Source organism: Antennarius striatus, chromosome 1, assembly GCF_040054535.1.
Source record: "Antennarius striatus isolate MH-2024 chromosome 1, ASM4005453v1, whole genome shotgun sequence".
NCBI lineage: Eukaryota > Metazoa > Chordata > Actinopteri > Lophiiformes > Antennariidae > Antennarius > Antennarius striatus.
Genome location: NC_090776.1, coordinates 12,400,447 through 12,416,523, shown reverse-complemented (window position 1 = coordinate 12,416,523; position 16,077 = coordinate 12,400,447). Strand labels below are relative to the sequence as shown.

General features: G+C 38.3%; 1 protein-coding gene across 1 annotated transcript; it reads left to right on the top strand.

The window, feature by feature from the left end:
- The first annotated feature begins 1,163 nt into the window (after positions 1 to 1,163).
- Positions 1,164 to 15,127, top strand: LOC137597582 (trace amine-associated receptor 13c). Its single transcript, XM_068318350.1, has 3 exons — positions 1,164 to 1,269; positions 11,423 to 11,790; positions 12,142 to 15,127. The coding sequence occupies exons 2-3, from the start codon at positions 11,508 to 11,510 to the stop codon at positions 13,026 to 13,028; spliced, it is 1,170 nt and encodes a 389-aa protein (XP_068174451.1). The 5' UTR covers positions 1,164 to 1,269; positions 11,423 to 11,507; the 3' UTR covers positions 13,029 to 15,127.
- The last annotated feature ends 950 nt before the right edge of the window (positions 15,128 to 16,077 follow it).

Below are 16,077 nucleotides of genomic sequence, written 5' to 3'. Positions count from 1 at the left end.
CTAAATTAAGACGAGGAGGTCCCTGGATGGTTTGTGAGGAAATGATGGGAAAATATTTCTAGTAAAACTGCAGGCTTGAAATCCCAGATCCCATTCTGGAGATTGTAATCTGGGTATGTTCTAGTCTTCAGCTCCTCAAGTGAAATAAATGTGCAGTCAGTAAAGAGATTTTTTTTAAAAATCACCACCCAACTGTTTCCATATTGATATTGATATTGAGTACAGTTGATGGGAAAAACATCTTTTTACCTGATATATTTTGAAATGAAACTAAACTGTACTCATATCTTAAGTGATGCTTTAACCACCTGGTATGATAATTTTATATTACATTTTTATATTATATGCTAGTGGAGAGGTGAAGAATTCTCTATGGTACCAGTTAAATATAACATAAAATTAAAATTCTGATCTAAAGTAATTATTTGCGGAACTTATTTCATACATGATAAATAAAACAGAGCTCTATGCGTTGTGATATATTATTCATAGCATGACCTCCACCACGGCTCATGTCATGACGTTTGCCAGCAGGCTTTAGTGCTGCGCACACACACACACACACACACACACACACACACACACACACACACACACACATTCATGTTTGTTCCTTCACTTCAAAAACATCCTAGCAAGTGAAAATCTATGTTTTATCCTGTCAAGTGTTGCCCAGTGTGTCCAGTGATAAGGGCAGGGGTCACACTTAACAGCGGAGTGTCTGCTCTCCACCCAACAAAGAGGGTGCCACCTGGCCATTGTGTCAGACGCCATCGCTGCCATGTACACAAGCCATTAAGAGCAACACCCATGACAGAATGAACACATTTTATCAATGCTGTGCTGGAAATAAGGAACTAGATGACATCGGCAGCAGAATAAAAGGAAGTGTGGGCTTGAATCCCATCAAAAGGGATGGAGGCTGTAATAGAGAAAGAATTAGCCAGAAGAGGAGAAAGGGTGGGCAAGAGGAGAAAAGATGGAGAGAACGTCAGTATGTGCTTTACCTTGAAGCCTAGGACAGGAACATGTGCGTGTAATAAGCAGAGGCAGGGGGGGCAGTAAGTGAGGAGGAGGAGGAGCAGGGGGGACTGGAGGTTGAGCTCTGGAGCGTTGAGGCAGAGGAGGGAGAGAGGAAGAGGTTGAATCACAGCGACAGAGAGCTGGAGAGTGTGAGAGAGGATGTGTGTGCTTCTCAGGAGAAAGATGAGGAGAAGGATTCCGCTTCACTTCACCAACTTGAGGAATTTTACCTGGATTTTACTTCCTGTAAGTCAGTAAAGAATACTGGATTGTTTTCCATCCTCTATCGGCATGACAACCTCATGATCGGTGGAAATACCAGTAAGATGGTGTGCGTGTGTGTGTGTGTGTGGGGGGGGGTGTATGTGTGTTAAACAACACTGACCACACACAAAGAGAACACAAGTTCATATTTGTGATTATGTGATGTTTCAAAATGAGTGCGCTGCATTGCTGGATTATTTCATAATTTTGACAGATTTTGTTTCTGGCTTTTCAAACAAATACAGTCATTTCTGTCATAGTCATCGAAACAGCTCCAGTGAGACAGACCATAAACAAAGCTGTCATGGGAAACAAAGGAAAACCCTGGAAACCTTACATAAGTAATAAGTCACACAGGAAATATTTATTAATTAATTGTTGGAGAATCCTCTGTTTATTTGTTGCCTCTCAATGCAAACACATTTGTACCACAGATATTGGTGTTTTTCATGTTGATGCACCTAAAAGGATATTTTAAAGAGTGTTATTGGTGAAAATCTGATGAAGACTGATGTTCTCTCAACCCAGGATGTCAAAATGATGTTTACATGATATTTACTCTTTTTTTAAAATCGTCTTTTATATTGAAAGTCTGTCTTTTGTTTCCAGTCTTATGTTGTTTAGGCGTTTTTGAGTGCAAAGTCAAATTTGGGCAAATGTCTCTGATTAAACTTTGACCAAAGATCTTCAAAAAATAATTTCTAAGGCATAAATCATTTAAAAGCATTTATAATGAAAAAGTCAGGAGCATTTGTACTTGTGTGTTCGTCATTGAGATGCAAGCTTTCAGCTGATGAGTGGGGAGGATGTCATGTTTGTTAGCACTTCGTTAGTTTAAGCGATTGTTTTCTTGATGTTGTTGCTAGGGAACCATATATTTGGCCAAAGCCTTGGAGGCATCATTTATGGCTATGACTATAAAATAGATTTCATTAATCAGGTGTTTAAATTGGGTCTGTTATGTTTACCTTTTTAAATTTAATCAATTTTTATTAGTTAGTTAGTTATTCATTTATTTCAGGCGAGGTAAGGAAAAAAAAAAAGACAAAACAAAAAAAAAATGAACAAAATAATTAAATAAGAAAATAAATAAGCAAAGATCATAACTCAACAATACAATTCTGCCTGAAAGGGAGTGGGAAGAAGAAAATTTACGTAATCCCACCCCAGTTCCTGATTCAGAGATCAATACACTGCGCTTCATTGCTACTTCTTTTAAGGACAACCACAAATTAATTGCATGATGATGGCATCACCAAGGGCAACAATAATTATCACATTGCAATAGCAATTCCAAACAACAATATAAGGAAGGCACTATATACCAACAACGGTAATGGACAAATGCCAACAACAGTAATTGACAAATACCAACGATGGTAAAGAACCCTGAGCACATGTTAACAAAACAGAACAGCAGTTTGAGTTAAAGACCCTCATCTCTATATTTTGACCAGATACGATTTGAATTTATTAGTACTTTGGCATTTCTTGTGTTGTGAGTCCAGATTGTTCCATAGTTTCACTCCGCACACAGACACGCAAAGACGTTTACGCGTGGTTTGAGCTCTCGGCAATGAAAAATATCCAAAACCTCTCATGTTATGAACCCTGACTGGAGTTATAAGAAATCGTTGGAGGTTTGGTGGTAATAATTTGTTGAATGCTTTATATAAAACTATTGATGTATTATGTTGTACAAGATCATCAAATTTTAGTAGCTTTGACTGCGTAAACAGGTTATGAGTATGTTCAAGAAAACCAACCTTGTGAATGATCCACACTGCACTTTTCTGTGTAGATCAGAGGATTAATTGTGTTCTGGTAAGTATTTCCCTGAACTTCAACACAATATGTAAGGTTTGGGAGGACCAAGGTGCAGTATAAAGTACGGAGTGCATTTCCATTAAGGTATAGTTTTTCTTTATTTATAATTGAGAGGGTTTTGGAGATTTTTGTTTTGATGTGTCTGACATGAGGGTTCCATGACAATTTACTATCAATTACAACTCCTAAAAATTTATTTTCACTTACAAATTCAATTTGAGTGGCATCAATACTTATTTTCTGTTCAGAAATTATGTTGCGATTTCCAAACATCATTACCTTGGTTTTATTTATATTCAAAGATAATTTATTTGTGTCCATCCATTATTTTATTGTGTTTAGTTCCATTTACTGTGTTTAAATACTCAAAATAGTCATCACTACTGTAAAATATATTTGTGTTATCTGCAGAGTACGAGTTTCAGAACTTTGGTTGTGGTAAAATTATCATTAATGTACAGATTAAACCGTTTGGGCCCCAACACTGACCCCTGGGGGACACCACAAGCAATGCCAAGTACATCTGATGAATGTTGACCCATTTTTACGAACTGTACCTGCCCTGTTAAATAACTTTTTAACCAGTCCCCAGCCAACCCCCTAAATCCATATCTTTCCATTTTATTTAGTAATATTATGTGGTTAATAGTATCAAATGCCTTTTCAGAACAATGAAGAGACCAACTAAATACTTTTTCTGCTCCAGTGCATTAGTTATATCTTCAATAGCTTCTGTTATTACCATTGATGTAGTTCTTTTGGTTCGAAAACCATACTGACCTTCGTTAATTAAATGATGTTTCTCAAGAAACTTTACAAGTCGAGAGTTGAAAAGTTTCTCAAAAATGTTTGAAAATTGAGGCAAAAGTGAGATTGGTCTGTAATTATTAAATGCATGTTTGTTTTCATTTTTGAAGAGTGGAATTACTCAATTCAATTCAATTTTCATTTTGCTTGGAAAACAGCCAGTCTGGAATGACAAGTTACAGATACAAGTTAAAGGTTTGACAATATTTAATATAATTTTTTTTAACCAATGACATGCTAATGTCATGACAGTCGGTGGAGGACTTACTCTTACACTTCTGCACGATCTTTGTCACTTCCTGCTCATTTGTAGCTGAGAGGAAGAATGAAAAGGCATTATTTCCAATAGTTGACTTTGCAATTCCACTATCTAGAATATCAGCAGCCAACTTAGGGCCAACAGTCACAAAAAAATTGTTGAACTTATTTACTACATTATTTATATTAAATCACCATTTCATCAATAAAGTAACTGTGAGGATTTTTTCCAAGGTCCTTTTACATTGTTTTTATTTTCATGCAACTTTTTTTGAGTGTAATCGTTTGCTTGTTCTTATGATATCAGTTAATTTATTTTTGGACTTCTTATATCTTTGTTCCACTTCTTTTGTTTTTACTTTGATAAAAGATTTGTAGAGATAGTTTTTATTTTTATTTTTTTTAATCATTTATCCCTTTGGTAATCCAAGGCCTTTTGTGACATTTTTGCTTCATAACATATTCTTTCACAGGTAGGTGATTATTATACATGGAAGTGAAGATGTCTAAAAAAGTACAATAAGCACTGTCCACATTAGGGTCACTGCACACTGAAGTCCAATCCTGGAGCACCAAATTATTGTTTAGGGCTTGGATCAGTTAATATTCATTTAGAGATTTTTGCTGTAGTGTCTTTAGTTTTCTTGAAATTACCATTATACAAAGTAAAAACTGGTAAGTGGTCAGTTATGTCACATATAAATAGGCCACTAGTGATTTGATTTCCCATAATATTAGTAATTTCCCATAATATTAGTTGCTCTGGAGATAGGAAGCCACCTGTTGCTCCACCGATGGTGTCTCCTGCTCAATGGGCTCCCCTCTGTCCGCGGCCACCCAGGTGCATATGAGCGGGGCCTGATGTTGATGCTGGTGATGACCACATCATTGATGTGGGAGTATTGCTCCAGCTCGTCCACTCGCCACTCCAGATCCACAATACGATTATCCGTTTCTGCATTCTGGAGGTGTAGTTGTTTCACCTCCTCCAGGAGTTCTGACCGCAGTCACATCGCCGCACAAAGTATTGAGAGAGAGTTTTATCTCCTCGAACTCCTCTGGTGTCGGGCTTTTCCTTGGTGGGGGCATTCCGGTAGTTTGTGAACTAGAGCATCGAGTGGCAGGGGATACTCCAGTCTGTTTGTCAGGGCGTTCGCGTTCCCTGGCTCAGGTGTGCCCAGCTTGCAGCACCGACTGAGACAAACAACAAAAGTCCACAGCGAAACACCCGGCAAAAACAGTCAGGCACAGTCAGGACTGTACGTATAAACAAACAAAAATTATATCAAGACTCCATTTACCACAAAAAACGTATTCAACGAGCAGCCACCTTAACACTACAACACTTCCTCTTGTGAAGCGCTTAATCCCATCAGACATTTCAAAGCACCTCATCCTTTTGTTAAACATTAAACTTAATTATCATGTTTTTGTGCCACAAAGATTTGGGTTCTTTTTCTTGACAAAATTAAGGCTATACACAAATGAAAATGTGATTATACTGTATATAAATACATCCCCTTCAATTCCAAACAGCAGACCATTAAATCAAACCATTCCAGAGACATTGATACACAAACTACGGGTATATGTGTGTGTATGTATTAAAGTGTTGTTTGTGGACTCATCTGACACACACAAGTGAAACAAACACAGACAGAATGACAGAATGAGATGTAGACATAAAGTCATCTTTCTGCTCATGTACTGTGGCAGTTGGCCGCCGGCACTTCTGCGCGTTATTGCAGCACGTGACCCCGCTATGCATCGGGTGACCTGGCCTGAGAGCCGCGACCAGGCCCCCACGGTCGTCCCATATATGCCTGGTCTGTCACTCAGGGAGGCAGCCCTGTCAAAGGAAGTACACTGCATGCATGACTAACGACGTAAATGCAGCTGTTTCAACACAATGGCTCCAGCCTGCCAATGGAAGGATCCTTAGAATGTCTTTAATGAATTTATGCTTGAGCAAAATCATTGATTTATCAGACTCAAATGTCTCCAATCCTTTTGGGGGAGTTACTACAATAGTTCCATATCTGTCTTTTCGTTCAATAACAGGGGTTCCGTGTAGTGTCATGACCAGAAAGTAGATTCTCCACTTATTCTTTGTTATGCCAATCTAGGTGATTAAAGGGTACAAAGAGATGCATTCAAACATGGTTTGACTTTTTATTCATTTTTGTTGTCAATTAAAATCAGTCAATAATTTTTGGAATTGTCGCTGCGTGGCAGGTCTCACAGTATTTGAAGCATTTTTTATCAAGAAGTTCTATTAAAAGTGATGTTTGGTGCATTCATGTTTTCCACATCATGTCACTATCTAAGAGTAACAGTTAAGAAGAAGATGAAGGAGAGAGCAAATAGTTATAAAGAAGAGCTCGAATAAAAATATTGCAGCAAAAAGTGACACAGTTCCTTCAAATAAGACAAGAAAGAAATTCTGGCAGAAGTCAGAGCTGTGGGTCCAAGTGGCATATGTTCAAATCAAGATGGCATAAAAATGAAGAAACCGATTATAAGCTGCACACCTTTACTGCTCCTTTGCACCTTTATTTAATTGTCAGGTGGTTTTCGTGGTGACATTTAATTATTCTTTTCCTAGACAATCTGTTGTGGTGTTGATGCACGGAAGTACAATGACAAAATTAGCTCGTATGCAGTTCTGGTGGGGACATTGTGAAACCTCTTTACATGCAATTAAATCAACTTTATTTATAAATCATACAACATGCAACACAAAGTGATTCACAGAATTTAAAATAATGAAAACAATTATAAGAAGACAAACATTGTCAAAAGTAAGCCTCTCCCTCCTACTCTCCATATGAGACACAAATACACTCACACACACACACACACACACACACACACACACACACACACACACACACACACACAGACACACACATAGGCAAACGCACACGCACGCAAAACATAGATACAGACATCAGATATGTTAAGAAACAATTGCAAGCGGTCTTCACAGCGATAATAAAAAAAAATCTACGAAAATCATTTTAAAAATCAATACCAAATATTATCAGAAGGACTTTAGATGAGGGTGGCACAGTGGTGCAGTGGGTAGCGCTGTTGCCACACAACATGGCGGGTCCGGGTTTGAGTCCCGCTCTGTGCTGAGTTTGCATGTTCTCCCCGTGTCTGTGTGGGTTCTCTCCGGGTTCTCCGGCTTCCTCCCACCTCCAAAAGCATGCACTTCAGGTTGATTGGCCGGTCCCAAATTGCCCATAGGAGTGAGTGTGTGTGTGTGTGCACGGTTGTCTGTCTTTGTGTGTGGCTCCGCGGCATAGGCTCCAGCTCTTCGTGACCTGCGGAGGAAAATGAATGGATGGATTTTAGATTAATATCAGTTAAGTATATTTTACTGGTTGAATTTTATTCCAGATGAATGGCAGTTAACAAAAACTTTTTTTTCAATTTGTTTTTTCGATTATCTTTAATATCTTTAATATCAGCAGAGCAAAACAGATATTGCAGCAAAATATAGTCAGACTTTTTAAAAAATTATAATTATGATAATCTAAAGCAATCCTTTGATTCCTTTGCTCTTTCAGCTAATGGATGAGATCTTGTAAAGTTTCAAAAGCCAATGTTAATTAAATCTGTAAAAAAGTGTAATCTTCTGTATCATCAAATGAATGTAGGTTAAAAAAAGACAGCAAACACTGGGGGCTTAGCATACTTGATCTAGCCTCGTCTCGCGGAGTATGATGGGTATTATTGTTACAAAATGAGTACATTAACCCTTTGAATGTACTTCCATCCATTAGTGATGTATCACACCAGGATTTACTCAGATGAGAGAGGCTGGCTGGACAACGCCCAAAAAGGGTCATCAGGATTTCTCCTTCAGGTTCTGTTTGCGGTTCCACAAAAAGATGCGTGACGGGTCATCTGAGTCGTCTTCCTCACCCTCGCACTCACCCACTCCAGTTAAGACAAAAAAATTCTTATCATGTAGAGTCGTGAAGAATTTAAAATGATATTTCAGCTAAACAGCCGCTGCAGGTGCACCGCAGAGACGAAGACAAAATATCTGAGTGTTATCTGGGGTACAGTAATCCTTACGCATTTGAAGGCGCATTCTATTGGCTGACGGCACCTGGAGGTGCGCTATGTTCCATGAGTGTCGGAACGCAACGCCCTTCCGTGAGATACAAAAGTGCTTTAAACAGTCTGTCAGAATGTGGGAAAAGGTAATACAGATAGAAGGTGGTTTAATATCAGTATGGGGAGGGTTAATAAACATTTAAATCACCGTAAATAATAAGATAAATAGTTCCTTGCAATAACGCGGAAGTCGTTATTTGCATGTGGTTCCTGGAACGCATTAACAACGAGGAACACGGGCAGACTGTGTTGTGATTTTAGTAATAAAACAAGCCAAAGAAAAAATCTAAGGCACAAATTAGAGTTTCCGTTAACTTCTTGTAGTAGAAGTTCTCACCTTTCTTTTAAAAAGACCGAGTGTCTCTGAGTTGTGTTTTTGGAAGGTAATTCATGAAAGCTGCATGTTTTGACTGCAGGAAACCTTTCATAATCTGGTGACTAATAATCAAAATGTTCTTTAAGGTGGTGAATTGGGAGTTTGGTCTCAGGGAACTAACCCATCAGTAGATCATGTCCCATGAATCCCTGCATTATCAATTGATCACCTGTAAAATCAAAACAGTTAAATTGACCAGCGGAGTGTAACTGACTTGATATATGTTTTCTAAAATTAAGAGTAAATTAAGCAAAATTCTTTAAGTCTCGGAATCTTGTGCAGATTAAGTTACCATGGCCATCCCATCAGGTTAAAGGTCATCTGCCGGCTGATGAAAACTTTGACATTATGACATTATGGGCCACATTTCTATTCTATTTAACCTTCTATTCATATCGACGACAGGTTTGAACTGTTGAAACATGACGTATCTTGAGTTTGCAAGTTGTACTTTAAAAAAGTAAACACATAAAGTTGTTATCCGTCCTTCTTCTGCTGGTACAACATAGAGCTGTGGGACAGGCTGTAGACCGATAGGTAGAGGTTCATCTTCCCATTGCCCAAAACACAGATGAAATGTCTGCAATTGTACAAGTGTGTGTGTGTGTGTGTGTGTGTGTGTGTGTGTGTGTGTGTGTGTGTGTGTGTGTGTGTGTGTGTGTGTGTGTGTGTGTGTGTGTGTGTGTGTGTGTGTGTGTGTGTGCGTGTGCATGTGTGTGCCTGCTGCTCCTGTTGCTGTCAGCTGCTTGTCTCATGATGCCCGTGGTGTTGCTTCAGGCGATACTTCCGCCTGTCATCTTCACTCAAGGTAAAGCTAAAAATCCTCTTAATGAGGTTCATTTTCTATTTTTCTAAAAATACATCTTCTTTTGTATTGCCACCATTACAATCAGGCAATTAACATTCAATAACAGTCAAGGAATTACCCTCTTACAACTGGAAAACTGCCTAAAGCCGTGATTTTTTTTATTCTTACACTGTGGTGGTGCTCAAAATGTCTGATCTGGGTTTTGTTGCTAGTGTAGTTATGGTTAATCTAATCCATAATCTTAAAAAACTAACACAGAGTTATAGGATATGCTTTGGTTGGACTTATAGAACAGTCATATTATAAACACTCAAAGAATTAATTTTTTTGATTTACCGTGCTATTAGATAACCATGCTAAAATAAAACTGAATGTTGCTTCTCATTAGATGACAAGTCATCCTGTTTGAAAGGTGTTAAGAGTCAGAGCTCATGCTGTCCTGTCTGAACACTGGTATGATGACAGAATAAATCTCAAATCTAGAGTATTCAGCGGCGCAGAAGCCTTAAACAAGAGTATCAAATGAGCAAACAGGCAGTCATTCAACGGAATTTGCCTGAGCTGCTCTCAAAACTGAATTTTGAGGTCAGCGGTCTCACCTGAGGCAGGAACAGAAGCCAACTGGGATCCATGTGGCATTCTCAATTCAAGGATCATGGAGTGATAAAAGTGGGCAATCTGGATACAAAAAAATAAATAAATCAGACCACAGGAGTCTTCTGGGAAGCTGAGGAAAAAGGTACAAGAAATAAAAATGTCCTTGGTGGTCAGGGTTTCTTAGCGGAACCAGTAGTTCAACTACATTAAACTGTGCTGAGAAATCAGAAAGGTCATTGATTGGATCCAGAAATACTTGATATCTAACATTCTATCAGCTACCATTGTTGGTTTAGACAGATGGCAGGGAAACAAGTTGAACGATTTGAACTCAGATGAACTTTAATATGGAGAAAATTGAGAAGATTTTAAAAAAATAAACATGAAAGGTTTGAAGCATGGTAGGATAAGATTTGATTAAAAATGTTTTCAATGCTAGATCAGTACCATTGAATTGTATACAGTGCTAACCCTAACCCTAACCCTAACCTCTGATAGAAACCGCTGGATAAAATGTTGACTTTAAAGTTGTGAAAATTAGCTCCAGTCCTTTCAAATGAAATTTCTGTATTAATTTATATTTCCTGCAAGTCTCTTTATTCTGAAATAAAACCACTGCTTCCAGGGTTTCCGGATGTTTTTCTGCATCCAGATCCAGAGTGAGACCCAAGGATTTGGTCTGATCTGAATATGTCCATTCCTGTTACGCTTTGTTTTCTTGGATGCAAGCACCTTTTTCTTTTGCAGCCCGATGAACACATAAATGATTGAAGGAATCGTGTATGTAGTTGTCAGCCGAGAAGGACATTTGGTACTGAACTTAGAGTTTCTGCATGACTGATGACAGCGTTGAGGTGCTTCTAGCACTGTCACATAACAAGCACGCCATGAAAGTAGAATGGAAGTTACAAAACCAAACTCTGTCCTTCTTGTTCTTGCTGTCTCAGGAATCGTAGATAACAGATTGATTTATCTCTGAAAAATCCAACTTTTATTAAATCATCCATAGAAAAACTACAAGGTTTGAAATCTCTGGGTAAATTTAGTTCTGCAACATTAACATTGTTCCTCCATCCATTTCTCCATCCATTCATTTCTTTATCCATGCCATCGTTTGTCCGTACTTTCATTTGTTCATTCTTTTGTTTGTCTGTCCGTCCGTTCATCATCCATCCATTCCTTCTTTTTTTCTTCTGTCAGCTGGTTGCCCTTGATCATGCAAAAACCAAAATTCTGCCAAATTCTGCTTGATCCTTCAACATTTTTTGAACTTTCACTGACAGTGTGAAATTGAATAACTTTGATTTATATCTTATTCTTTGTTTCATCAGGAGAGTTTCTCTGTCTTGAGCATGGTTTCCTGAATGGACCTACCACCTACGCATCTCCAGGGGTAAAGCCAGTCCGTCCTGGGCCATGACTGCTTTGCCTCCCAACATCAGTGTTTGCGGTAGTACAGCAGTTTTGCTGCAATCAACAGAGTCTCTGTTTAACCTGACTACAGCTGCTCACACAGGAGTGGGTTCCAGACAACAATTGGCACCTCTTTGTTCCCTTTGTTGCTGCGGACTTCTCAATCGCTCATTGGCAGTGGTGTTCATGGTCAGCCTGGCATTTGTAATTGTGGTTGGAAATGTGGTCACCCTTACAGTATTTGTGCAAACAAGGCAGTCCAGAACACCACAGGGATACCTGAAAGGTGAATGTTGCTTGCAATCTTACCAACTTGTTTGTGGGTGGAGGTTAATTTCAGTGTAAATCATTGTCAATATTCTGCCTCGTTTCACAACGCTAATCAACAGATAAGGTTCCTCACAGCAGAAATTCAGGCCAGAACCTTATCTAATGTAAATCGTGGCCATATTGCGTCTACCATATTTATGATTGTAATTATTTTATCACATACTTTTCCAATTAGAATTGTATTTCATACGTTGAAAAAAAGTTTTAATTTAATGCTATGGATGTGTAAAACCTTGTATAACAACATAGATGCTGTCTGGATTATTGGATTATTGTCATTGGTGTCATTGTTGTGTCTCTCTGACAGTTTCTCTGGCGGTAGCAGACTTGATGGTCGGTGTCCTAGTGGTTCCTTTCTCTGTCTACACTGAAGTCTCTCTGATGGTGACTAATGTACCCCCAGTTTGGTACCAGGGTAGTTCTACTTCTCCAACTATTTCCTCCTCCCCCGGCAGACTGATGAACCCTTGGCAGCCATGCATGTTGATTGGCCCAGTGTTTGCTGGATGCACCTTTGTCTCCATCAGCAACATCTTCCTCCTGACAGTGGAACGAAGCGTGGCCATCCTAAGGCCACTCCACAAAGACGCCTTGGTGACCAGGAGACGAACACTGCTCCTTATCGTACTTTCCTGGACTGCCAGTTTTCTGCTGGCTCTTGCACCCCTCATCTTCAGCAGGAACTTCACTTTAGAGTACAATGAATGCAGTCGCATGTGTAACTACTCTCCTATTATGTTTGGAAACCAGCTGCCGCAGGATGCCAATATATTGCTCTTATTCCCAGCATTTGACTTCACTCTGCTCGGTGCAACATTGGCAGTCAATATCATGTCTTTCACTAGCATCAGACGGTACTCCAGAAAACGCAAACTTCTGTCAGAGGGTAGTCTGACTGAAGGAGTAGGAGGAAGTGGGTGTCCTCACAGGCCCTCCTTTTCAGACATCAAAGCTGCAAAGACTATTGGCATCCTAACATTTGCCTTTACAGCATCCTTTTCCCCAATTGCAGTGTTTGTCCTCGGGAATGTGGTGGGATACACCTGGTGTAACTTTTCCTTCTTTGCCTTCTGGATTCTGACAGGTAATAGTTGTTGTAATGTAGTTATCTACAGTGTCAGGGACCACCGTTTCAGGAAGGGTGTAACCCTGCTTTTTCGAGATCCGTCTCCCCCACACAACGAGAAGACCTGAGGTATATGTGAATTCAAAAGTAACAATTTAATTTTTGAAGCCTATAATGAAAATTCGTAGCAGTTGTGAGGCACCTGTTAGCTTAGCCAAGCACAAGGATCGCTAACCTCATTTATTTGCGTAGAAAAAGAAAAATTTTGTTTTGAGGTAACTGCTGGATTATTTGATTTCTTGTATAAATTATACAAACCTGGAGACCCAGACTAGTTGCGTCTTCGTGCCTCCTATTTGTGAATTTTTAACAAGGCTATGCTTAGCTATGGAAACTGTTTCCAGGCCAAATCTTTATTCTTCTTTCAGTACTTTTCAATAAGCAGCAAGTTATCAATCATAAAGACTAACAAATTGAATATGTCCCAAGCATTAAACCATCTGTTAGAAAACCCCATTTTAAATTAAAAGGTTGTTCGATCATAAAAGGATTTAAATGCTTTGTACCTACAAGTAAAATTTTTGAGTATGATTTTATCTGTAGACAAACAAAACCTCTAACTATGCATCTGAAAGAAAGAGCCATTCTACTGCCACAAAGATCCATATCCTCTACTCTGGTCTCCTCTTCTACAATCATCAAAGATCTTTCCTAAATCTTTACGCCAGAGGGCTTTGTTGACCCTTTCAACAACTTCAGGAACTAGACCTGCTCTGCACTGACAATTATAATAACCATGCAGTTAATCATTCATTTTGTTAGTTGTGAAATTATTGTGTATTATTTTACAAGAGGTGTCATTTCTGTGTTGGGAAAGTACTGCCTCTTCATTGGACAAGTTAACTTAAGGGAATGATTCATGTGTCAGATTTGGTTCTGTGTTATGACATTTATTTTTGATTATTTAACTTCAACCTACTGTGATGATAATCTGCCTCAAGTATTAGAAATGCACTTACCTGAATCATTTACAATGTGGTGTGTCAAATAATGTTGATCTTGAGTTTATTTGTTTGTTTTTAGCATTTTATGATATTGCTTGTTTTCGTCAAAACAAATGTGAATGAAGGAATAAATTGTGGAATTAAAAAAATGATTATAGACTAAATGAATGGGAAGCCAACCATAGAGATTTAGTATAAAATTGTTATGATTAGATCAGACCTTTATACTGTGCCTACCCATGCTTTCAGGGTATAATGTATTTGTCACATAATAGTGTCTGTTGTAAGTCTTGTGTATGGTATTGTAAAGTTTGTGCATTGTACATTTTGACATTATTGTAATATTTTCATGGGTTTGAGTAGAATTTGATGACATAAAATGGATTTATTTATTCCGTCACAATTGAAACAGAAAGGAGCTAAATAACTAAAATGCTAAATTTTGATAAAAATGAGAGTATTATACATATTTGCCATTTGAACCATGAAGTGCCAATTAAATAAAACAGCGTAACACTGAAAATTTTTCATCTTTGCACTTTTACATATAGATGATTGCTATCACTGTCACTCCTGTCTAACATGGACCTACAGCTAGTCAGTTCGCTCATTTAGCTTAGCATAATGATCAGAAACAAAGGAAAACAACTAACACAAAAAACACTCATTTATTTGAACCATTTAAAAGTCAAAATGTAAAGAAATGATGACTTTTTTTCTCTAGATTAAGCAATTTGAAATCATTAATTAGTGTTAGAGTTGCCGCTTGCAGATTTTTTTAAATTAACATGCAGACTTGAAAGTTATATCAATGCTCTCGTCAAACTCTCAGCAAGAATGTAGAGAAATATGTTTCTTCTTTAAAGCTGACTGATGTTCATCATTTCAACATCATGTGTGTTTTGATATAATGCAAGTCAAACAAATAGCAAAATCAGGTAATTTAATGGTCAACAAAAAGAAAACACATGTCAACATATAATTTGCAATCTTTCAAACTTTCAGGCTTTTTCCACTTTCCAGCTAAAATGTTATTTTTCTACTTTGAAGTGTGACGATCATGTGACAGTTTGAAATTACTGTTGTTGTTGGGTCTGCATAAGAAACCACAATGATTATAAATGTGATGGTATCGAATTACTGTAGAATGTTGGATGAGTAGTGTGTAATTGATCAAAAGGTGATGTTATCACATCTGGTAACAATAAACATGTTTGGGAACATTTAATTTGTGAGTTTAATGAAGGGATCCACACCAGAGGTCAGTGTCCGAATGTCCGCTACCGCTGATACGTCTAGCGGACATTACATCAGCTGATCTACTTCCTGTGTTGGGATGACTTGGTGAGTGTTGCACAGAAGGTGCTTCATTAATCTGGATCACTGGATTGGGAAATAGACTAAATTCGAGGGGAGAAGGGAAGAGCATAGACACAGGTGATGACAATCGGGTCGGTCCGACAATCAGAGCGAAGGGACAGGAAGTCTGAAATAATAGATGGATGCAGTACAATAAAAGCAGGAAATATGGAATGTGAGAAAAACATGGTGCTGAAATTTGTCCCAACACTCACAGTGTCAGAAAAAATGAGGGACTGTGCCGGGTATTTAATTATCTACAATATCTTCAAAATAGTTCCTACCTGGAGACCAAAGTTGTGCATGAGCAGTGTGAAAGTTTCTGAGATGGATAGAGTTCATTCCATCTGTTGGAGCGTGATCTTGTAATTTGACAAAACCTTAGCGGATCAGATAGAAAGGGTTGAGACACTAACGCTGAATGTCGGCCCTGATGTGATAAAAGCAAACCCTGAACTGAGAAACAAGAGTTTGTCACAGAGCAGGAGAGAGACAGAGAGAAAAAAGAAAAAGAGACTGAGCCAAAGATTCTAGTGTGGATGTATGTTATTATTAATCTCATGCATTATTTATGCATCCGGTCATTAATTATTACATATTAATCCGAACAGCCTGATTTGTATTTGAGTGCAGATTCCCTACATTTATGCAGAGGCGACATGAGTCATTACCGATACATCCCTGACATGAATGTCCTATGAATGTTCTCCATATGGTAATGGTAGTTTGATTGATTGGTCTTAAATTATAAGCATATATATGTTCTTGTTTGAGGGAGAAGCAACGATGAAGACAATCAGGTAGGCGTTGATTA

What these genes read in the sequence shown, in the direction of transcription:
- LOC137597582 (XM_068318350.1), top strand. Translation starts at nt 11,508, where the DNA reads ATGACTGCTTTGCCTCCCAACATCAGTGTTTGCGGTAGTACAGCAGTT. An exon ending in ACCACAGGGATACCTGAAAG is followed by an intron (nt 11,791 to 12,141) that starts GTGAATGTTGCT and finishes TCTCTCTGACAG; the next exon opens with TTTCTCTGGCGGTAGCAGAC.